Source organism: Salvelinus alpinus, chromosome 1, assembly GCF_045679555.1.
Source record: "Salvelinus alpinus chromosome 1, SLU_Salpinus.1, whole genome shotgun sequence".
In the NCBI taxonomy this organism is placed as follows: domain Eukaryota; kingdom Metazoa; phylum Chordata; class Actinopteri; order Salmoniformes; family Salmonidae; genus Salvelinus; species Salvelinus alpinus.
In genome coordinates this window covers 8,100,845-8,123,033 of record NC_092086.1, presented here as the reverse complement: position 1 = coordinate 8,123,033, position 22,189 = coordinate 8,100,845, and the positions used below count along the sequence as shown (strand labels likewise).

The following is a 22,189-nucleotide window of genomic DNA, read 5'->3' as shown; positions in this document are numbered from 1 at the left end:
TTAAATAAATGAATAATAAATAAAGAAGGGAAAAAAAGAAAGGTGTAAATAAATAGATAAATAAATAGGTGTAAATAAAGGTGTATTTTTTTTATTTTTTTTTACATCTGCAAAATCGGTGTCCAAAAATACTGATTTCAGATTGTTATGAAAACTTGAAATCGGCCATTCCGATTAATCGGTCGACCTCTAGCCTTAACACAACACCTAGTGACCTCATCAAGTAGCAGCAGGGATGTGTTGTGGTAATTAATTTAGAGAGAGAGAGACAACATTAATAATACCATCAATAATACCAATAATAATATAATCAGTCACACCAGTCTGTAATGCATTATGAAAACATTTACACATTTATACAGTCAGTTAAGAGAAGAAATTATGATAATGTAAAACGTTATAACCATCGTACAATACTGTAGGCATTAAAACAGACGTAATATTAATATCCTCTGTGTTATTTCTAGATTCAGATGATCCTGCTGTGATTTGCCAACGTGAACTCAAATCTAATCTAAAGAAGAAGTTTCAATGTGTATTTGAGGGGATCGCTAAACAAGGAAACCCAACACTTCTCAATAAGATCTACACAGAGCTCTACATCACAGAGGGTGGAACAGGAGAGGTCAATAATGAACATGAGCTGAGACAGATTGAGACAACATCCAGGAAACAAGCAAGACCAGAGACTGCAATCAAATGTAACGACATTTTCACACCCTTAACTAGACAAGACAAACTTATCAGAACTGTGCTGACAAAGGGAGTCGCTGGCATTGGAAAAACAGTCTCTGTGCAGAAGTTCATTCTGGACTGGGCTGAAGGAAAAGCAAATCAGGATGTCCAATTTGTATTTTCATTCCCTTTCCGGGAGCTGAATTTGATGAAAGAGGACAAACACACTTTCATTGAACTTCTCAATCACTTCTCAATGGAAACCAAACAATCAGGAATCTCCATCTACAACAAGTACAAAGTTCTGTTAATCTTTGATGGTCTGGATGAGTGCCGACTGCCCCTAGACTTCCAGAAGAACAAGATCTGTTGTGACGTCACAGAGTCAACCTCAATGGATGTTCTGCTGACAAATCTCATCAAGGGAAATCTGCTTCCCTCTGCTCTCCTCTGGATAACTACCCGACCTGCAGCAGCCAATAAGATCCCTTCAGGGTGTGTTGACCAGGTGACAGAGGTCCGAGGCTTCAATGACCCACAGAAGGAGGAGTACTTCAGGAAGAGATTCAGTGATGAGGACCTGGTCAGCAGAATCATTTCACACATAAAGACATCAAGGAGCCTCCACATCATGTGCCACATTCCAGTCTTCTGTTGGATTTCTGCAACAGTCCTTGAACCCATGCTGAAACATAAGAGAGAAGAGATGCCCAAGACTCTGACTGAGATGTACACACACCTTGTGGTGTTTCATACCAAACAGAAGAATGAAAAGTATCTTGGGAATGAAGAGACAGGTCCACACTGGAATAAAGAGAGCATTCTGTCACTGGGAAAACTGGCTTTTCAACAGCTTGTGAAGGGCAATCTGATTTTCTATGAAAAAGACCTGAAAGAGGCTGGCATTGATGTCAATGAAGCCTCAGTGTACTCAGGATTGTGCACACAGCTCTTTAAAGAGGAATGTGGGCTGTACCAGGACAAGGTGTACTGCTTTGTTCATCTGAGCATTCAGGAGTTTCTGGCTGCTGTATATGTGTTCCTCTCATTCATCAACAACAATGAGAATCTAATGGACAAACTGCAATCAACGTCCAGGAACTTTTCTGTGAGGATCAAACAAAGGCGTAAAGTTTCTGTCTACAAGAGTGCTGTGGATAAAGCCTTACAAAGTGAGACGGGAAACCTGGACCTTTTCCTCCGCTTCCTTCTGGGCCTCTCACTGGAGTCCAATCAGAAGCACTTACGAGGTCTACTGACAAGGACAAAAAGCAGCTCACAGAGCCATGAAGAGACAGTCAAGTACATCAAGGAGAAGATCAGGGAGAATCCCTCTCCAGAGAGGAGCATCAATCTGTTCCACTGTCTGAATGAACTGAATGACCATTCTCTAGTGGAGGAGATCCAAAGCTACCTGAGCTCAGGAAGTCTCTCAAAACCCAACCTGTCACCTGCACAGTGGTCAGCTCTGGTCTTTGTGTTGCTGACTTCAGAAAAGGAGCTGGATGTGTTTGACCTGAAGAAATACTCCAGATCAGAGGAAGGACTTCGGAGGCTGCTGCCAGTGGTCAAAGCCTCCAGAGCTGCTCTGTGAGTACATAAAATGGCATATATTAATCATCAGGAAGAAATATTAAGTTTAGATAAAAATATGTTTTATAATATGTAAATAATATTATATTGAATAACATATTCAATAAATTCATTGATTTGTGAAGTCATGATGATCTCTTTTCAGGCTGTCAGGCTGTGGAGTCACAGAGGAAGGCTGTGCTTCTCTGGTCTCAGCTCTGAGGTCAAACCCCTCACACCTGAGAGAGCTGGATCTGAGTAACAATGACCTGAAGGATTCAGGAGTGAAGCTGCTCTCTGCTGGACTGGGGAATCCCCACTGTAAACTGGAGACTCTGAGGTCAGTATTCCTGTAGTTGGTCAACAAGTGATAACTGTTCACCAGATCCACATGTGTTTACCAGACACACATAGTCCACACCATATGTGTTTGGACAGTGAAGCTTACAGTTTTACATTTGGTGTTATGCTCCAGCATTTTGGATTTGAGATAGAATGTTTCATATTAGGTGACAGTACAGAATGTCACCTTTTATTTGAGGTTAATGGTGAGAGGTTAGCATGTTTTGTTGTAGCCTCTGTTATTGGTAATGGTGAGAGGTTAGCGTGTTTTGTTGTAGCCTCTGTCTTTTGTAATGGTGAGAGGTTAGCATGTTTTGTTGTCGTCTCTGTTATTGGTAATGGTGAGAGGTTAGTATGTTTTGTTGTAGCCTCTGTTATTGGTAATGGTGAGAGGTTAGCATGTTTTGTTGTAGCCTCTGTTATTGGTAATGGTGAGAGGTTAGCATGTTTTGTTGTAGCCTCTGTTATTGGTAATGGTGAGAGGTTAGCATGTTTTGTTTTAGCCTCTGTTATTGGTAATGGTGAGAGGTTAGCATGTTTTGTTGTAGTCTCTGTTATTGGTAATGGTGAGAGGTTAGTATGTTTTGTTGTAGCCTCTGTTATTGGTAATGGTGAGAGGTTAGCATGTTTTGTTGTAGCCTCTGTTATTGGTAATGGTGAGAGGTTAGCATGTTTTGTTGTAGCCTCTGTTATTGGTAATGGTGAGAGGTTAGCATGTTTTGTTGTAGTCTCTGTTATTGGTAATGGTGAGAGGTTAGCATGTTTTGTTGTAGTCTCTGTTATTGGTAATGGTGAGAGGTTAGCATGTTTTGTTGTAGCCTCTGTTATTGGTAATGGTGCGAGGTTAGCATGTTTTGTTGTAGCCTCTGTTATTGGTAATGGTGAGAGGTTAGCATGTTTTGTTGTAGTCTCTGTTATTGGTAATGGTGAGAGGTTAGCATGTTTTGTTGTAGCCTCTGTTATTGGTAATGGTGAGAGGTTAGCATGTTTTGTTGTAGCCTCTGTTATTGGTAATGGTGAGAGGTTAGCATGTTTTGTTGTAGCCTCTGTTATTGGTAATGGTGAGAGGTTAGCATGTTTTGTTGTAGCCTCTAACTTTCTCACTCATTATTATTCATGATTCATTCATGATCTTTCTCAATCATGGCAGTCACAGGCTTGATGAAGTCATTGTGTTACAAGAATATCAGACCAAATACTCAACTTTTGACCACTTTGACCACAATCAACTATGGGTGAAATGGTCAGAATACTTATGATATCATATAGAATACATAGGATACATAACGTGTTTTTATTTTTCTAAATGGTGAAACAGACATGTATTGAACTACCCTAAAATAAAAGGTGACACCCTCAAAGAATAGCAGTGTGGTTTAAGGCACAAGGCGAGACCCAGATGACACGGGAGGCAGATGGTTAGAGTCTTTGATATTTATTAATATACTAAAAGGGGAAGGCAAGAGAATGGTCGTGGACAGGCAAAAGGTCATAACCAGATCAGAGTCCAGAAGGTACAGTGTGGCAGGCAGGCTAGAGGTCAGGACAGTTAGAATGGTCAGGCAGGCTAGAGGTCAGGACAGGCAGAATGGTCAGGCAGACTAGAGGTCAGGACAGGCAGAATGGTCAGGCAGACTAGAGGTCAGGACAGGCAGAATGGTCAGGCAGGCTAGAGGTCAGGACAGGCAGAATGGTTAGGACAGGCTCAGGACAGGCAGAATGGTCAGGCAGACTCGAGGTCAGGACAGGCAGAATGGTCAGGCAGGCTAGAGGTCAGGACAGGCAGAATGGTCAGGCAGGCTAGAGGTCAGGACAGGCAGAATGGTCAGGCAGGCTAGAGGTCAGGACAGGCAGAATGGTCAGGCAGACTAGAGGTCAGGACAGGCAGAATGGTCAGGCAGTCTAGAGGTCAGGACAGGCAGAATGGTCAGGCAGGCTAGAGGTCAGGACAGGCAGAATGGTCAGGCAGACTCGAGGTCAGGACAGGCAGAATGGTCAGGCAGGCTAGAGGTCAGGACAGGCAGAATGGTCAGGCAGGCTAGAGGTCAGGACAGGCAGAATAGTCAGGCAGACTCGAGGTCAGGACAGGCAGAATGGTCAGGCAGGCTAGAGGTCAGGCAGGCTAGAGGTCAGGACAGGCAGAATGGTCAGGCAGACTCGAGGTCAGGACAGGCGGAATGGTCAGGCAGACTCGAGGTCAGGACAGGCGGAATGGTCAGGCAGGCTAGAGGTCAGGACAGGCAGAATGGTCAGGCAGACTCGAGGTCAGGACAGGCAGAATGGTCAGGCAGGCTAGAGGTCAGGCAGGCTAGAGGTCAGGACAGGCAGAATGGTCAGGCAGGCTAGAGGTCAGGACAGGCAGAATGGTCAGGCAGGCTAGAGGTCAGGCAGGCTAGAGGTCAGGACAGGCAGAATGGTCAGGCAGACTCGAGGTCAGGACAGGCGGAATGGTCAGGCAGACTCGAGGTCAGGACAGGCAGAATGGTCAGGCAGGCTAGAGGTCAGGACTTGCAGAATGGTCAGGCAGACTCCAGGTCAGGACAGGCAGAATGGTCAGGCAGGCTAGAGGTCAGGACAGGCAGAATGGTCAGGCAGGCTAGAGGTCAGGACAGGCAGAATGGTCAGGCAGACTCGAGGTCAGGACAGGCAGAATGGTCAGGCAGGCTAGAGGTCAGGACAGGCAGAATGGTCAGGCAGACTCGAGGTCAGGACAGGCAGAATGGTCAGGCAGGCTAGAGGTCAGGACAGGCAGAATGGTCAGGCAGACTAGAGGTCAGGACAGGCAGAATGGTCAGGCAGGCTAGAGGTCAGGACAGGCAGAATGGTCAGGCAGACTCGAGGTCAGGTCAGGCAGAATGGTCAGGCAGACTAGAGGTCAGGACAAGCAGACTGGTCAGGCAGACTCGAGGTCAGGACAGGCAGAATGGTCAGGCAGGCTAGAGGTCAGGACAGGCAGAATGGTCAGGCAGACTAGAGGTCAGGACAGGCAGAATGGTCAGGCAGGCTAGAGATCAGGCAGGCTAGAGGTCAGGACAGGCAGACTGGTCAGGCAGACTCGAGGTCAGGACAGGCAGAATGGTCAGGCAGGCTAGAGGTCAGGACAGGCAGAATGGTCAGGCAGGCTAGAGGTCAGGACAGGCAGAATGGTCAGGCAGACTAGAGGTCAGGACAGGCAGAATGGTCAGGCAGGCTAGAGGTCAGGACAGGCAGACTGGTCAGGCAGGCTAGAGGACAGATATATACACCAGGGAAACACAGGGATATATACACCAGGGAAACACAGGGATATATACAGCAGGGAAACATAGGGCTATATACACCAGGGAAACACAGGGCTATATACACCAGGGAAACACGGGGATATATACACCAGGGAAACACAGGGATAAATACACCAGGGAAACACAGGGATATATACACCAGGGAAACACAGGGATAAATACACCAGGGAAACACAGGGATATATACACCAGGGTTATATACCCCAGGGAAACACAGGGATATATACACCAGGGTTATATACACCAGGGAAACACAGGGATATATACACCAGGGATATATACATCAGGGATACACAGGGATATATACACCAGGGAAACACAGGGATATATACACCAGGGAAACACAGGGATATATACACCAGGGATATATACATCAGGGAAACACAGGGATATATACACCAGGGAAACACAGGGATATATACACCAGGGAAACACAGGGATATATACACCAGGGAAACACAGGGATAAATACACCAGGGAAACACAGGGATATATACACCAGGGAAACACAGGGATATATACACCAGGGAAACACAGGGATATATACACCAGGGAAACACAGGGATATATACACCAGGGAAACACAGGGATAAATACACCAGGGAAACACAGGGATATATACATCAGGGAAACACAGGGATATATACACCAGGGATATATACATCAGGGAAACACAGGGATATATACACCAGGGAAACACAGGGATATATATACACCAGGGAAACACAAGGATATATACATCAGGGAAACACAGGGATATATACACCAGGGAAACACGGGGATATATACACCAGGGAAACACAGGGATATATACACCAGGGAAACACAGGGATATATACACCAGGGAAACACAGGGATATATACACCAGGGAAACACAGGGATATATACACCAGGGAAACACAGGGATATATACACCAGGGAAACACAGGGATATATACACCAGGGAAACACAGGGATATATACACCAGGGAAACACAGGGATATATACACCAGGGAAACACAGGGATATATACACCAGGGAAACACAGGGATATATACACCAGGGAAACACAGGGATATATACACCAGGGAAACACAGGGATATATACACCAGGGAAATACAGGGATATATACACCAGGGAAACACAGGGATATATACACCAGAGAAACACAGGGATATATACACCAGGGAAACACAGGGATATATACACCAGGGAAATAAGCGACACCTGGAGGGGGTGGAGACAATCACAAGACGGGTGAAACAGATCAGGGTGTGACATGAATATGGAGAAAAATATACTGCCACTATTTTCACCACCAAAGAATATCAGTGTGATTTTAATATGATTTGACTCTTTGCAGGCTGTCAGGCTGTCTAGTCACAGAGGAAGGCTGTGCTTCTCTGGTCTCAGCTCTGAGGTCAAACCCCTCACACCTGAGAGAGCTGGACCTGAGCTACAATCACCCAGGAGACTCAGGAGTCAGACTGCTCTCTGCTGGACTGGAGGATCCACACTGCAGACTGGAGAAACTCAAGTATGTAGAGGGTTTATGTCAATGTTCATATCAGACATGTTTGACTTATCAGGCTTGTTAATACAAACATTCTTACCACCACTTGGACAAAGTTATATGCTGACTGTGTGTGTGTGTGTGTGTGTGGGTGTGTGTGTGTGTGTGTGTGTGTGGTGTGTGTGTGTGTGTGTGTGAGAGAGTTCAGGTGTATCCCTCAATGACTGTCTGTTCTTCTGCTCACCACTACAGTGTGGAACATGGTGGAGAGAACACAATGAAACCTGGGCTTAGAAAATGTGAGTGTTGACTGCTGTGAAGAATATGACTAAGAATAAGTCTTAATTCAAGTTAAGTCAAAGTCAAAGACCACCATCATTACTTACTTGGTCATATTAAATATCAGCTGTAGTTCTACAGAAGCAGAAATCAGGGACACCAACGTTTACAAAGAGTTGCTTTGACAATGTGTGTGTGTGTGTGTGTGTGTGTGTGTGTGTGTGTGTGTGTGTGTGTGTGTGTAATTAATGGGAATAAGTGTGTTTTATATTACCATACAGTATAACATATGATCATTCAACAAGTCTCCAGTTACCTAAACTTCTCCTTTTGATACCTAGAAACATCTACATTAAATGAATTAGTGAAAAGTGAGTTAACATTCTAATGTGAATGATGATGATTTCTAATATTGTGTCTGGTTTCATCCATCAGATGTCTGTGATCTCACACTGGACCCAAACACAGTAAACAGACACCTCTCTCTGTCTGAGGAGAACAGAAAGGTGACATGTAGGACAGAGAAGCAGCCGTATCCTGATCACCCAGAGAGATTTGAGGACTGTAGACAGGTGCTGTGTAGAGAGGGTCTGACTGGGCGCTGTTACTGGGAGGTAGAGTGGAGTGGGAGAAGGGCTGATATAGGAGTGACATATAAAGGAATCAGCAGGAGAGGAGGGGGTGATGACTGTTGTCTTGGATACAATGACAAGTCCTGGAGTCTGATCTGCTCTGACAACAGTTACAGAGCCTGGCACAATAATAATGAAACTACCATAGACGTCCCCTCCAGCTCCCACAGAGTAGGAGTGTATCTGGACTGGTCAGCCGGCACTCTGTCCTTCTATAGAGCCTCCTCTGACACACTGACCCACCTGATCACATTCACCTCCACATTCACTGAGCCCCTCTATCCAGGGTTTAGGGTTTATAATGATGACTCCTCAGTGTCCCTGAAATAATAACCTGACACACACACACACACACACTGGACACTCACACACTGGAGAAACACACACTCACACTGGACACACACACACAGTGGACACACACACACTGGACACACAGGACACACACACACTGGACAAACACACACATACAGACACACACACACACACACACACACACACTGGACAAACACACACACACACACACAGACACTGGACAAACACACACACACACACACAGACACTGGACAAACACACACACACACTGGACACACACACACACACACACACTGGTCAACCAAACACACACACGCACACTGGACACACACACACACACACTGGACAACCAAACACACACACATGCACATCTTCCTATAATTGTGTTACACTGAAAAAGTGGACAGATCTCACTGGACAGATACACACACACTGGACACACACACACACTGGGCACACACACACTCATACTGGACACACACACACACTCACACTGGAAACACACACTCACACTGGACACACACTGGACACACACACACTGGACACACACACACACACTCACACTGGACACACACACACTCACTGGACAAACACACACACTCACACTGGACAGATACACTCACACTGGACACATACACACTGGACAAACACACTCACACTGGACACACACACACACTGGAAACACACACACACTGGAAACACACACACACACTCACACTGGACACACACACTCACTGGACACACACACTGGACACACACACACACACACACTGGACACACACACACACACTCACACTGGACACACACTGGACAAACACACACACACTTGACACACACACACTGGACAAACACACTCACACTGAACAGACACACTGGACACACACACACACACTGGACAGATACACACACACACACACACACTGGAACACACACACACACACACACACACACACACACACACACACTGGACACACACACACACTGGAACACACTGGACACACACACACACACACTGGACACACACACACACACTGGACACACACACACACACTGGAAACACACACACACACACACACTGGACACACACACACACACACACTGGACACACATACACTGGAAACACACACACACACTCACACTGGACACACACACACACTCACTGGACACACACACACACACACACACACTGGACACACACACACACACACTCACACTGGACACACACTGGACAAACACACACACACTTGACACACACACACTGGACAAACACACTCACACTGAACAGACACACTGGACACACACACACACACTGGACAGATACACACACACACAAACACTGGAAACACACACACACTGGACACACACACACACACACACACTGGACACACACACACACACACTGGAAACACACACACTCACTGGACACACACACAGACACACTGGACACACACACACACACACTGGACACACACTCACACTGGACACACACACACACACTGGACACACACAGTGGACACACGGGACACACACACACACATGCGTGTCTTCCTATAATTGTGACAATAACACCGTTAAAATACCAATGTGATCATTTGTTGTCTTTTATGTTGAATAACAAATTGTATAATTATATATGGACATATGCTCCATAGTTGTACAAGTATACAAGGATATATTGTACTTTTCATAATAAAACATACTTGAAACAAGAAAAGCATGTTAATTGTGAAAACAGTTTGGTTATTGATGTTACGTTTCCTCTGTCAGGTTGACGTTAACCTGCGACTGGTTGAAACATGAAACAAATATGAAATGAAATACAAACAATTAAATATGTGGAATTGAATTAAACAAATTGTACAACAAGAGTGTTGTGATGCAGGGTCACTATAGCAACAGAGTGTTGTGATGCAGGGTCACTATAGCAACAGAGTGTTGTGATGCAGGGTCACTAGCAACAGAGTGTTGTAATGAAGGGTCACTATAGCAACAGAGTGTTGTGATGCAGGGTCACTATAGCAACAGTGTTGTGATGCAGGGTCACTATAGCAACAGAGTGTTGTGATGCATGGTCACTATAGCAACATATTGTTGTGATGCAGGGTCACTATAGCAACAGGGTGTTGTGTTGCAAGGTCACTATAGCAACAGAGTGTTGTGATGCAGGGTCACTATAGCAACAGGGTGTTGTGTTGCAGGGTCACTATAGCAACAGAGTGTTGTGATGCATGGTCACTATAGCAACAGAGTGTTGTGATGCGGCCCCGGTGGATTCTCTCCAGACCAGACTGTCTTCTAGGAGAGGAATCCTGTGACGTCATCATCAGAGAGGGAGATTCTAGACACACACTCTCTCTCTGCTCTCGCTCTCTGTTCTCTCTCTGCTCTCTCTCTCTGTCTCTGCTCTCTCTCTCTGTTCTCTCTGTGTGCTCTCTCTGCTCTCTATTCTCTCTGCTTTCTCTGCTCTCTCTGCTGTCTCTGCTCTCTCTCTCTCTGCTCTCTAAGCTCTTCTCGCTCTCTCTGCGTTCCCTGCTCTCTCTGCTCTCTGCTCTCTCTGGTATTGCTCTCTGCTTTCCCTGCTTTCTCTGCTCTCTCTGCTATCTGCTTTTCCTGCTCTCTCTGGTATCTCTCTCTCTGCTCTCTCTGCTCTCTCTCTACTCTCTCTGCTCTCTCTCTACTCTCACTCTACTCTCTCTCTGCTGTCTCTGCTGTCTCTCTCTGTTCTCTCGCTCTTTCTGCTCTCTCCCCCAATCTCTCGCTTTTTATATCTGAACAGGGGTGCAGTTTGGACAATCACCACTTGATGGCAGTGGATTCAGTGCATTCAGACCCCTTGACTTTTTCCACATTTTGTCACACACACATCACGTTACAGACTTATTCTAAAATGGAATAAATGGCTTTTTTCCTTCCACAATCAACACACAATAACCCAGAATTATGTGTGCACATTTTTATTTACATTTTTTTTTTTTTACTTAGATATCACATTTACATAAGTATTCAGACGCTTTACTCAGTACTTTGTTGAAGCACCTTTGGCAACCTTGAGTCTTCTTGGGTATGACGCTACAAGGCAAACCTGTATTTGGGGAGTTTCTCCCATTCTTCTCTGCAGATCCTCTCAAGCTCTGTCAGGTTGGATGGGGAGCGTCGCTGCACAGCTATTTTCAGGTCTCTCTAGAGATGTTCGATCGGGTTAAAGTCCGGGCTTAGGATCATTGTCCTGTTGTCCAGTCTGTGTATACTATACTGGGAGGGTAGAGAGTCAGAACTGATAGAGGATCTGGAGCCCTGAGGGGGAGAGAAAGGGGGAGGGGAGAGAGTCAGAACAGAGGGAGAGAGAGAGAGAGGGAGGGTAGAGAGTCAGAACAGAGGGAAGGAGAGAGAGAGGGATGGTAGAGAGAGAGAGGGTAGAGAGTCAGAACAGAAGGAAAGAGAGAGAGAGAGAGAGAGGGAGGGTAGAGAGTCAGAACAGAAGGAAAGAGAGAGAGAGAGAGGGAGGGTAGAGAGTCAGAACAGAGGGAGAGAGAGAGAGAGGGAGGGTAGAGAGTCAGAACAGAGGGAAAGAGAGAGAGAGGGGAGAGAGTCAGAACAGAGGGGAAGAGAGAGAGAGGGAGGGTAGAGAGTCAGAACAGAAGGAAAGAGAGAGAGAGAGAGAGAGGGAGGGTAGAGAGTCAGAACAGAGGGAAAGAGAGAGAGAGGGAGGGGAGAGAGTCAGAACAGAGGGAGAGGGTAGAGAGTCAGAAGAGGGAAAGAGAGAGAGGGTAGAGAGTCAGAGAGTCAGAACAGAAGGAAAGAGAGAGAGAGGGAGGGTAGAGAGTCAGAACAGAGGGAAAGAGAGAGAGGGAGGGTAGAGAGTCAGAACAGAGGGAAAGAGAGAGAGATGGAGGGGAGAGAGTCAGAACAGAGGGAAAGAGAGAGAGAGGGAGGGGAGAGAGTCAGAACAGAGGGAAAGAGAGAGAGGGAGGGTAGAGAGTCAGAACAGAGGGAAAAAGAGAGAGAGGGAGGGGAGACAGAGGATTTGTGGAAGTTGCTTCATATTTGGTAATTGGGGGCCTTTGAACCCTGATGGGCTGGGTGACATCAGTGACTCTCTGAGAGATATGAGTTGCTGTGGAGGGAGAGCAGAGCAGTCTAACAGAGTTATGGGATTGTTTCATTAAACACAGAGAATCCCTTAGGGCTGTTTCCTGCTCCTCTTGTCTGTCTGTCTGTCTGCCTGTCTGCCTGTCTGTCTCTCACGCTCTCTCTCTCTCTCTCTCTCTCTTTCTCTCTCTCTCTGTCTGTGGCCCCCAAAAGGTTCATCCAAGAACCCAATAGGAGGTGAGGTTCATCGAGGAACCTCTTTAGTTGGTGGGGGTTCATTGAGGAACCTCCTTAGTTGGTGGGGGTTCTTGCAGGAACCTAGCCTCTACACAATATTTTGCTGCCTGTGCCATGTCCCATAGCAGCCTCTTTCTGATGTAAAGCAGAGGCAAACTGAACAAGTGGTGCAGGTGATGGGGGACTTCATGCGACACAGAACACAATGACGCCTCCATGCTTTGCCCTTTTGGCCCTGAGGCTCAGTCATGCCTGCAGTAATGAACTGTGGCATATTAACACATATGTGTGTGTTTGCTGTTCTACTCCATTCCATTTGAATAAAAAATGGAAAATATATATATCTGACATACACATACATATACTCCCACACACACACCCAAACAAACAAACAAACAACACACACACACACACACACACACACACACACACACACACACACAGGTTATGGGTCGTACACATACATACACACTATAGCCAATGTGTACTTTACACATTTCATCACACATTTCATTGCAAATTGCAACAACAAAAAATATATATATATATTTTTGCAAAAAAAAAAATATATATATTTATATTTCAAACAACGGCATTAGCACTTACCAGCCCAGAATTGCGTCCTGTCCTGCAGAAACAGCTCCTCAATGTTTGGATCATAACACTTACCGGTCCAGAAGTACGTCCTGTCCTGCAGAAACAGCTCCTCAATGTTTGGATCATAACACTTACCGGTCCAGAAGTACGTCCTGTCCTGCTGAAACAGCTCCTCAATGTTTGGATCATAACACTTACCAGTCCAGAAGTACGTCCTGTCCTGCTGAAACAGCTCCTCAATGTTTGGATCATAACACTTACTGGTCCAGAAGTACGTCCTGTCCTGCAGAAACAGCTCCTCAATGTTTGGATCATAACACTTACCAGTCCAGAAGTACGTCCTGTCCTGCTGAAACAGCTCCTCAATGTTTGGATCATAACACTTACTGGTCCAGAAGTACGTCCTGTCCTGCTGAAACAGCTCCTCAATGTTTGGATCATAACACTTACCAGTCCAGAAGTACGTCCTGTCCTGCTGAAACAGCTCCTCAATGTTTGGATCATAACACTTACTGGTCCAGAATTGCGTCCTGTCCTGCAGAAACAGCTCCTCAATGTTTGGATCATAACACTTACCGGTCCAGAAGTACGTCCTGTCCTGCAGAAACAGCTCCTCAATGTTTGGATCATAACACTTACCGGTCCAGAAGTACGTCCTGTCCTGCAGAAACAGCTCCTCAATGTTGGAATCATAACTGTGTTCACTCAAAGATTCTTCAAACAAAAAATCTGTCTCACTTTCCCAATCTCTTCTATAATCTGGTGCAAATCTGTATACTTAGACTTGGACTTCGCTTTTCTTGATTTATTCGCCATGATGTCTTCAATGAAATCGTTGAAAAAACACTTTCCAAAATACTACTTTCCAAAACACTGCTGTGCGTAACAAGCGTGACTGCAACTAGTCTGTTGGTCAATGGTGAGAATGTTTTTGTTACGCGTGCGTTTACAAACAGGGATGGTGGTCCAACCCATAACCATCACATACTGGCGTTTACCTCTGCTCATTGGCTATCTGCCCAGCTAGATTTCAAGAAGGTCAGTGGTCATTGGGCAGAAATACAGTCAATCAACGAAGCTTCGCTAATCACTTCGGTCAATACTCCCCGCAAAAAAACCAATCAGTTTGGCTGTGTTATAAACATCCAGAGGATTGCAATGGAACCAACCATGACTAGATACACGATTGTTTAGTGTGTGTAATTACGTCGAATGCTCCGTAAAAAGTTGATAGAGATGGAAATCACGACACAAGCGGTTTACAAAATGTTTAGTTTTAGGCTGTAAAAATGGATTTTATCAAAGAAAACGGCACTTCGTTTGATCACTGGGACCCTCAGGAAGAGGAATAAGAGCAAGATATCAGAATGTAAGTCATAATTTTACCTTCAGATGTGAATTTGTTAAAACTGTCATGGCGGAAAATGTTTGTTGTTGTTGATCGCTCTTCTCAAACAAAAGCATTTGTTCTCTGTAATAGCTATTTATAATATATAATAACGTCTCTGTCTCTGTCTCTTCTCAAACAAAAGCATTTGTTCTCTGTAATAGAACTATTTATAATGGGAAAACGTAGTTTGATTACCAAGATTCTAATCTTCTGAAGGATGTCAGACGCATTTTCAAGAATGTTTCATGTTACGACGTTGTGTTTTTAGTTAGTCACTCTGAAATTTCCCCGGGTGTTGATCCCTGTACGGGATCGCAGCCTACCAACCGATCGACGCGCAGCTCAGAGTAAATATTACATTTTCCTTTTCCAAATGGGCGGTTATTTAGAATGCATAAGATACTGTATTTACGATAGCATAGCTGCCTAATGCATTCAAATGGCAATGGTTTGATTGGATGACAAATAACCAATGAGTTTAATGTATTAAATATAGATATAGGCATCATCGTTGATGAAGTTTATATGAAACTAAAATCAAATAAATATGTTACTTCTGACATCGTTATCTACAATGTATTTTGACTTAGTGATTAATGACATTGGTTCTTCTTTGAGGGATTGTTATGTCATAATGTGTCCAGGCATTTAAAGCAGAAATCGGTGATTGGTACATGATGCATTTGTGGACTTTTAAATTAATGATATATATTGTAGCCATTGATTCTTGAAGAATATAACGTACCCCATCCCTCGGCTGGTTACTTCCAAAGAATGGCAGGGTGACGCCTTTGTGAATCCCAGATTACCCCTTTAATGTAACAGAACATTAAAAACAGCTTAAGTTTTGCCCATTAATAAGTTGCAATGTAACTGTTACATGAATAACACGACAATCAACACAGAGTACACAATTTACTACCAATAATAATGACAGTATTCACAACAACAAAACTATGTACAATGCAACGATCTTAGATGAAGGAGAAGGAGGAAGGAGAAAAACCGATCTTAGAGGAAGGAGAAGGAGGAAGGAGAAAAAACGATCTTAGAGGAAGGAGAAGGAGGAAGGAGAAAAATCGATCTTAGAGGAAGGAGAAGGAGGAAGGAGAAAAATCGATCTTAGATGAAGGAGAAGGAGGAAGGAGAAAAACCGATCTTAGATGAAGGAGAAGGAGGAAGGAGAAAAATTGATCTTAGATGAAGGAGAAGGAGGAAGGAGAAAAATCGATCTTAAATGAAGGAGAAAAATCGATCTTAGAGGAAGGAGGAGAAATCATATTTTCAAAACAGGTGTGAAGTTAGTGGCAGAACAATTCAGGTCCAGTCAGTCAAGTGGGTTTAAATATAAACATATTCTATTAACCTGGCATATTGAGCATTTAAAAACCATGCATATGCATTAAGGCTTGTCACGGCACAGACAACATGAGGGAGACAGACAACTGAATAGACGACAGTCAGGTCTGCTTAGGTGCGGTCTCAAAAGGGGGTAAATCCATTTGAATTCAATCACTTTGTGACAGCATCCCTTTTGATTGAAACACAACTTTCCATAAATGTTTGCCGATGGAAGAAGTGGTCAGAAAGTGACATTTTGGACCTTAATGCCAAAACATTCAGGAGATAAAGGTGCTCAAAGTTGACCCACTGCATCCCCCACCAAACCATGAGACATCCATGTCTTCATCACTTTAAAAGAGAAACGGTTCAATTTGATCTCAAAGTTGACCCACTGCATCCCCCACCAAACCATGACACATCCATGTCTTCATCACTTTAAAAGAGAAACGGTTGAATTTGATCTCAAAGTTGACCCACTGCATCCCCCACCAAACCATGAGACATCCATGTCTTCATCACTTTAAAAGAGAAACGGTTCAATTTGATCTCATTTAACTTTTTACTGTAGTGTGCTAAATCAGGGTCCCACAGAGTGTTTCTTGATAGTCTTTAACCCTCCTGCTGTCCTCGGGTCATTTTGACCCACCACTTTGTTTAAACAAATCTACTTTGAAACAAAAGTATACACCTCACACACATAGTTATGGACTTAAATAAATAAGACACCTGTACTATGTCAGATATACATGTAGTGTTTAAATGTATTCAATTATGAGTTTGCATCCCAATATTACACTTTAAATACATTAACAGTACAACATTTGGACACACCTACTCATTCAAGGTTTTTTTCTTTAATTTTTACTATTTTCTACATGAAACTATGAAATAACACATATGGAGTCATGTAGTAACCAAAAAGGTGTAAAACAAATCAAAATATATTTTATACTTGAGATTCTTCAAAGTAGCCACCCTTTGCCTTGATGACAGCTTTGCACACTCTTGGCAATCTCTCAACCAGCTTCACCTGGAATGCTTTTCCAACAGTCTTGAAGGAGTTCTCACATATGCTGAGCACTTGTTGGTAGCTTTTCCTTCACTCTGCGTTCCAACTCCTCCCAAACCATCTCAATTTGGTTGAGGCCGGGTGATTGTGGAGGCCAGGTCATCTGATGCAGCACTCCATCACTCTCATTCTTGGTCAAATAGCCCTTACACAGCCTGGAGTTGTGTTGGGTCATTGTTCTGTTGAAAAACAAATTATATTCCCACTAATCGCAAACCAGATGGGATGGCATATCGCTGCAGAATGCTGTGGTAGCCATGCTGGTTAAGTGTGCCTTGAATTCTAAATAAATCACAGACAGTGTCACCAGCAAAGCACCCCCCACAACATCACACCTCCTCCTCCATGCTTCACGGTTGAAACCACACATGCAGAGATCATCCGTTCACCTACTCTGCTTCTCACAAAGACATGGCAGTTGGAACCAAATATCTCACATTTTGGACTCATCAGACCAAAGGACAGATTAAAATATACTTTGATTAGTTTAACACTTTTTTGCTTACTACATGATTCCATATGTGTTATTTCATAGTTTTGATGTCTTCACTATTATTCTACAGTCTAGAAAATAGTAAAAATAATGAAAACCCTGGAATGAGTAGGTGTGTCAGAAGACTGAAATATAACAAATCTGTTTGTGATAGAAACACCAGGTTTTCGGCATTAACATCAATGACTGTTGATTATTTATGAAATTATGAAAAATATGACTAACATTTCACTCTTGAGGCCACTTGTCACGTTCCTGACCTGTTTTCTGTTATTTTGTATGTGTTAGTCGGTCAGGGCGTGAGTTTGGGTGGGCAGTCTATGTTATGTGTTTCTATGTTGGTTAATGGGTGACCTGATATGGTTCTCAATTAGAGGCAGGTGGTTTTCATTTCCTCTGATTGAGAGCCATATTAAGGTAGGTGTTTTCACATTGTTGGTTGTGGGTGGTTGTCTCCTGTGTCTGTGTATGTTGCGCCACACGGGACTGTTTCGGGTTGTTTGTTTGTTTGTTCGTTCGTTTGGTGTAGTCTGTTTTTCCTGTTCGTGCGTTCTTCGTTACATGTAAGTTCTTACGTTCAGGTCAGTCTACATTTGTTTTGTTATTTTGTTTAGTATCAAGTATAGTTCGTTTTTTTTACAGAACCACCCACCGAACCAGGACCAAGCAGCGTGAGTTCGAGCGGTGGAATACTAAACAGGAATGGACATGGGAGGACGTGTTAAACGGCAAGGGTTGCTACACATGGGAGGAGATCCTGGCTGGAAGGGATCGCCTCCCATGGGAACAGCTGGAGGCAGTGAGGAGAGCAGAGGCAACCGGAGAGAGGAACCGAAGATATGAAGGTACGCGGCTAGCACGGAAGCCCGAAAAGCCCGTGAAGAAACCCCAAAAATGTATTGGGGGGTGCTAAGAGGTAGTGGGCCAGAGGTAGTGGGCCGAGGGCAGGTAGGAGACCTGCGCCCACTTCCCAGGCTAACCGTGGAGAGCGGGAGTACGGGCAGACACCGTGTTACGCAGTAGAGCGCACGGTGTCTCCTGTACGTGTTCATAGCCGAGTGCGGGTTATTCCACCTCCCCGCACTGGTAGGGCTAGATTGGGCATTGAGCCAGGTGTCATGAAGCCGGCTCAACGCGTCTGGTCTCCAGTGCGTCTCCTCGGGCCGGCACACATGGCACCAGCCTTACGCATGGTGTCCCCGGTTCGCCTACATAGCCCGGTGCGGGTTATTCCACCTCCCCGCACTGGTCGGGCGACGGGGAGCATTCAACCAGGTAAGGTTGGGCAGCCTCGGTGCTCAAGGGAGCCAGTACGCCTGCACGGTCCGGTATATCCGGCGCCACCTCCCCGCCCCAGCCCAGTACCACCAGTGCCTACACCACGCACCAGGCTTCCAGTGCGTCTCCAGAGCCCTGTTCCTCCTCCACGCACTCTCCCTATGGTGCGTGTCTCCAGCCCAGTGCCTCCAGTTCCGGCACCACGCACTAAGCCACCTGTGCGTCTCCAGAGTCCTGTACGCACTGTTCCTTCTCCCCGTACTCACCCTGATGTGCGTGCCCTCAGCCCGGTACCACCAGTGCCGGTACCACGCACCAGGTCCATAGTACGTTTTGAGAGTCCAGTGTGCCCTGTCCCTGCTCCCCGCACTAGCCTGAAGGTGCGTGTCCTTAGCCCGGTGCCTCCAGTTCCGGCACCACGCACCAGGCCTACAGTGCGCCTCATCCGGCCAGAGCCATCCGTCTGCCCAGTGCCATCTGAGCCATCCGTCTGCCCAGTGCCATCTGAGCCATCCGTCTGCCCAGTGCCATCTGAGCCATCCGTCTTCCCAGTGCCATCTGAGCCATCCGTCTGCCCAGCGCCATCTGAGCCATCCGTTTGCCCAGCGCCATCTGAGCCATCCGTCTGCCCAGCGCCGTCTGAGCCATCCGTCTGCCCAGCGCCGTCTGAGCCATCCGTCTGCCCAGCGCCGTCTGAGCCATCCGTCTGTCCCGAGCCATTAGAGCCGCCCGTCTGTCCCGAGCCGTAAGAGCCGTTAGTCAGTCAGGAGCCGCTAGAGCCATTCGTCAGTCAGGATCTGCCAGAGCAGGCAACCAGACAGGATCTGCCAGAGCCGCCAACCAGACAGGATCTGCCAGAGCAGCCAACCAGACAGGATCTGCCAGAGCCGTCAGCCAGCCATGAGCGTCCAGAGCCGTCAGCCAGCCATGAGCGTCCAGAGCCGTCAGCCAGCCATGAGCGTCCAGAGCCGTCAGCTAGCCATGAGCGTCCAGAGCCGTCAGCTAGCCATGAGCGTCCAGAGCCGTCAGCTAGCCATGAGCGTCCAGAGCCGTCAGCTAGCCATGAGCGTCCAGAGCCGTCAGCCAGCCATGAGCGTCCAGAGCCGTCAGCCAGCCCGGAGCTGCCAGTAATCCAGAACTGCCCCTCAGTCCAGAGCTGTCTCTCTGTCCGGAGCTGCCCTTCAGTCCGGAGTTGCCCCTCTATCCTGAGTTTCCTCTCTATCCTGACCTATCTCTCTGTCCTGAGCTACCTCTTTGTCCTGAGCTACCTTATCCCGGTGCTGCCCCTTGTCCCGGTGCTGCCCCTTATCTCGACAGTACCCTTTAAATTAAGTGGGTGGAATAGGAGGGTGGTCATTCAGAGGGGAATACGGAAGCTGGGATTGACTATGGTGGGGTGGGGACCTCGCCCAGAGCCTGAGCCACCACCGTGGTCAGATGCCCACCCAGACCCTCCCCTAGACTTTTGGTGGTGCTTCCGGAGTACGCACCTTGAGGGGGGGTTATGTCACGTTCCTGACCTGTTTTCTGTTATTTTGTATGTGTTAGTCGGTCAGGGCGTGAGTTTGGGTGGGCAGTCTATGTTATGTGTTTCTATGTTGGTTAATGGGTGACCTGATATGGTTCTCAATTAGAGGCAGGTGGTTTTCATTTCCTCTGATTGAGAGCCATATTAAGGTAGGTGTTTTCACATTGTTGGTTGTGGGTGGTTGTTTCCTGTGTCTGTGTATGTTGCGCCACACGGGACTGTTTCGGGTTGTTTGTTTGTTCGTTCATTCGTTTGGTGTAGTCTGTTTTTCCTGTTCGTGCGTTCTTCGTTACATGTAAGTTCTTACGTTCAGGTCAGTCTACATTCGTTTTGTTATTTTGTTTAGTATCAAGTATAGTTCGTTTTTTGTCTTGTTTAAATAAATCATGTCAAGTTACAACGCTGCGTTTTGGTCGAATCCCTGCTCCTCCTCTTCGGATGAAGAGGAGGAGGAATTCCGTTACACCACTAGGTCGTTTAACTGCAGGAAAGGGCTACAAGCTCACAAACAGTGTTGTCCAATTATTTTATCATTTATTTAAATGTTTTTGAAAAAAATATTGACATTTTAAAACCTTTACTGTCATTTATACAAAACGTGTAAAATATGATTTTTTATATATTCTCATAACATAGCTTAGACCCTATTTCATACCATCTGAGGTTTTAATGTTGTGCCAGCTATCGGTTGAGACACAACATGTTCTTGACTACAGGTGGTTGTCATGACAACCATAGAAATAGAATGGACCCTTTAGATCAGTTTTATCTGGCTTCGTGTTCATTTAACCAGGCAAGACAGTTAAGAACTAATGCTCATTTACAATGACAGCCTACCCCGGCCAAACCCTCCCCTAACCCGGACCACACTGGGACAATTATCTGGCTTCATGTTCATTTAACCAGACAAGACAGTTAAGAACTAATGCTCATTTACAATGACAGCCTCCCCCGGCCAAACCCTCCCCTAACCCGGACCACACTGGGACAATTATCTGGCTTCATGTTCATTTAACCAGGCAAGACAGTTAAGAACTAATGCTCATTTACAATGACAGCCTACCCCGGCCAAACCCTCCCCTAACCCGGACCACACTGGGACAATTATCTGGCTTCATGTTCATTTAACCAGGCAAGACAGTTAAGAACTAATGCTCATTTACAATGACAGCCTCCCCCGGCCAAACCCTTCCCTAACCCGGACCACACTGGGACAATTATCTGGCTTCATGTTCATTTAACCAGGCAAGACAGTTAAGAACTAATGCTCATTTACAATGACAGCCTCCCCCGGCCAAACCCTTCCCTAACCCGGAACACACTGGGACAATTATCTGGCTTCATGTTCATTTAACCAGGCAAGACAGTTAAGAACTAATGCTCATTTACAATGACAGCCTCCCCCGGCCAAACCCTCCCCTAACCCGGACCACACTGGGACAATTATCTGGCTTCATGTTCATTTAACCAGGCAAGACAGTTAAGAACTAATGCTCATTTACAATGACAGCCTCCCCCGGCCAAACCCTCCCCTAACCCGGACCACACTGGGACAATTATCTGGCTTCATGTTCCT

The 22,189-nt window shown here is 45.7% G+C and overlaps 5 protein-coding genes across 5 annotated transcripts in view; 3 read left to right on the top strand and 2 right to left on the bottom strand.

Annotated features, from left to right (window-relative positions):
- Positions 1-22,189, bottom strand: part of LOC139537693 (NLR family CARD domain-containing protein 3-like) — a 426,333-nt gene that overhangs the window by 189,483 nt on the left and 214,661 nt on the right. The window lies entirely within an intron of this gene.
- LOC139540780 (NLR family CARD domain-containing protein 3-like) overlaps positions 1-22,189 on the top strand; it is a 301,765-nt gene that overhangs the window by 126,869 nt on the left and 152,707 nt on the right. The window lies entirely within an intron of this gene.
- LOC139539791 (stonustoxin subunit beta-like) lies at positions 2,409-8,836 on the top strand (the record flags this gene model as incomplete). The annotated part of the gene is made up of 4 exons (XM_071343087.1): positions 2,409-2,587; positions 7,216-7,389; positions 7,618-7,664; positions 8,080-8,836. Coding segments are annotated over 4 exons (927 nt in total), but the record flags the coding sequence as incomplete, so codon positions are not given.
- LOC139531770 (NLR family CARD domain-containing protein 3-like) overlaps positions 11,571-22,189 on the bottom strand; it is a 393,069-nt gene continuing 382,450 nt past the window's right edge. The window contains exon 11 of the mRNA XM_071331099.1: positions 11,571-11,882. Within this exon, the coding sequence (XP_071187200.1) occupies positions 11,807-11,882 (76 nt within the window). The 3' untranslated portion in view covers positions 11,571-11,806. The remainder of the gene's footprint in view (positions 11,883-22,189) is intronic.
- On the top strand, positions 14,516-20,591 carry LOC139556435 (uncharacterized). The gene is made up of 2 exons (XM_071370816.1): positions 14,516-14,880; positions 18,450-20,591. Exon 2 carries the CDS (start codon positions 18,926-18,928, stop codon positions 19,832-19,834), a length of 909 nt encoding a protein of 302 aa, XP_071226917.1. The 5' UTR covers positions 14,516-14,880; positions 18,450-18,925; the 3' UTR covers positions 19,835-20,591.

Excerpts from the sequence above, each read along its gene's own strand:
- LOC139556435 (XM_071370816.1), top strand. The coding sequence starts at position 18,926 with ATGAAGCCGGCTCAACGCGTCTGGTCTCCAGTGCGTCTCCTCGGGCCG.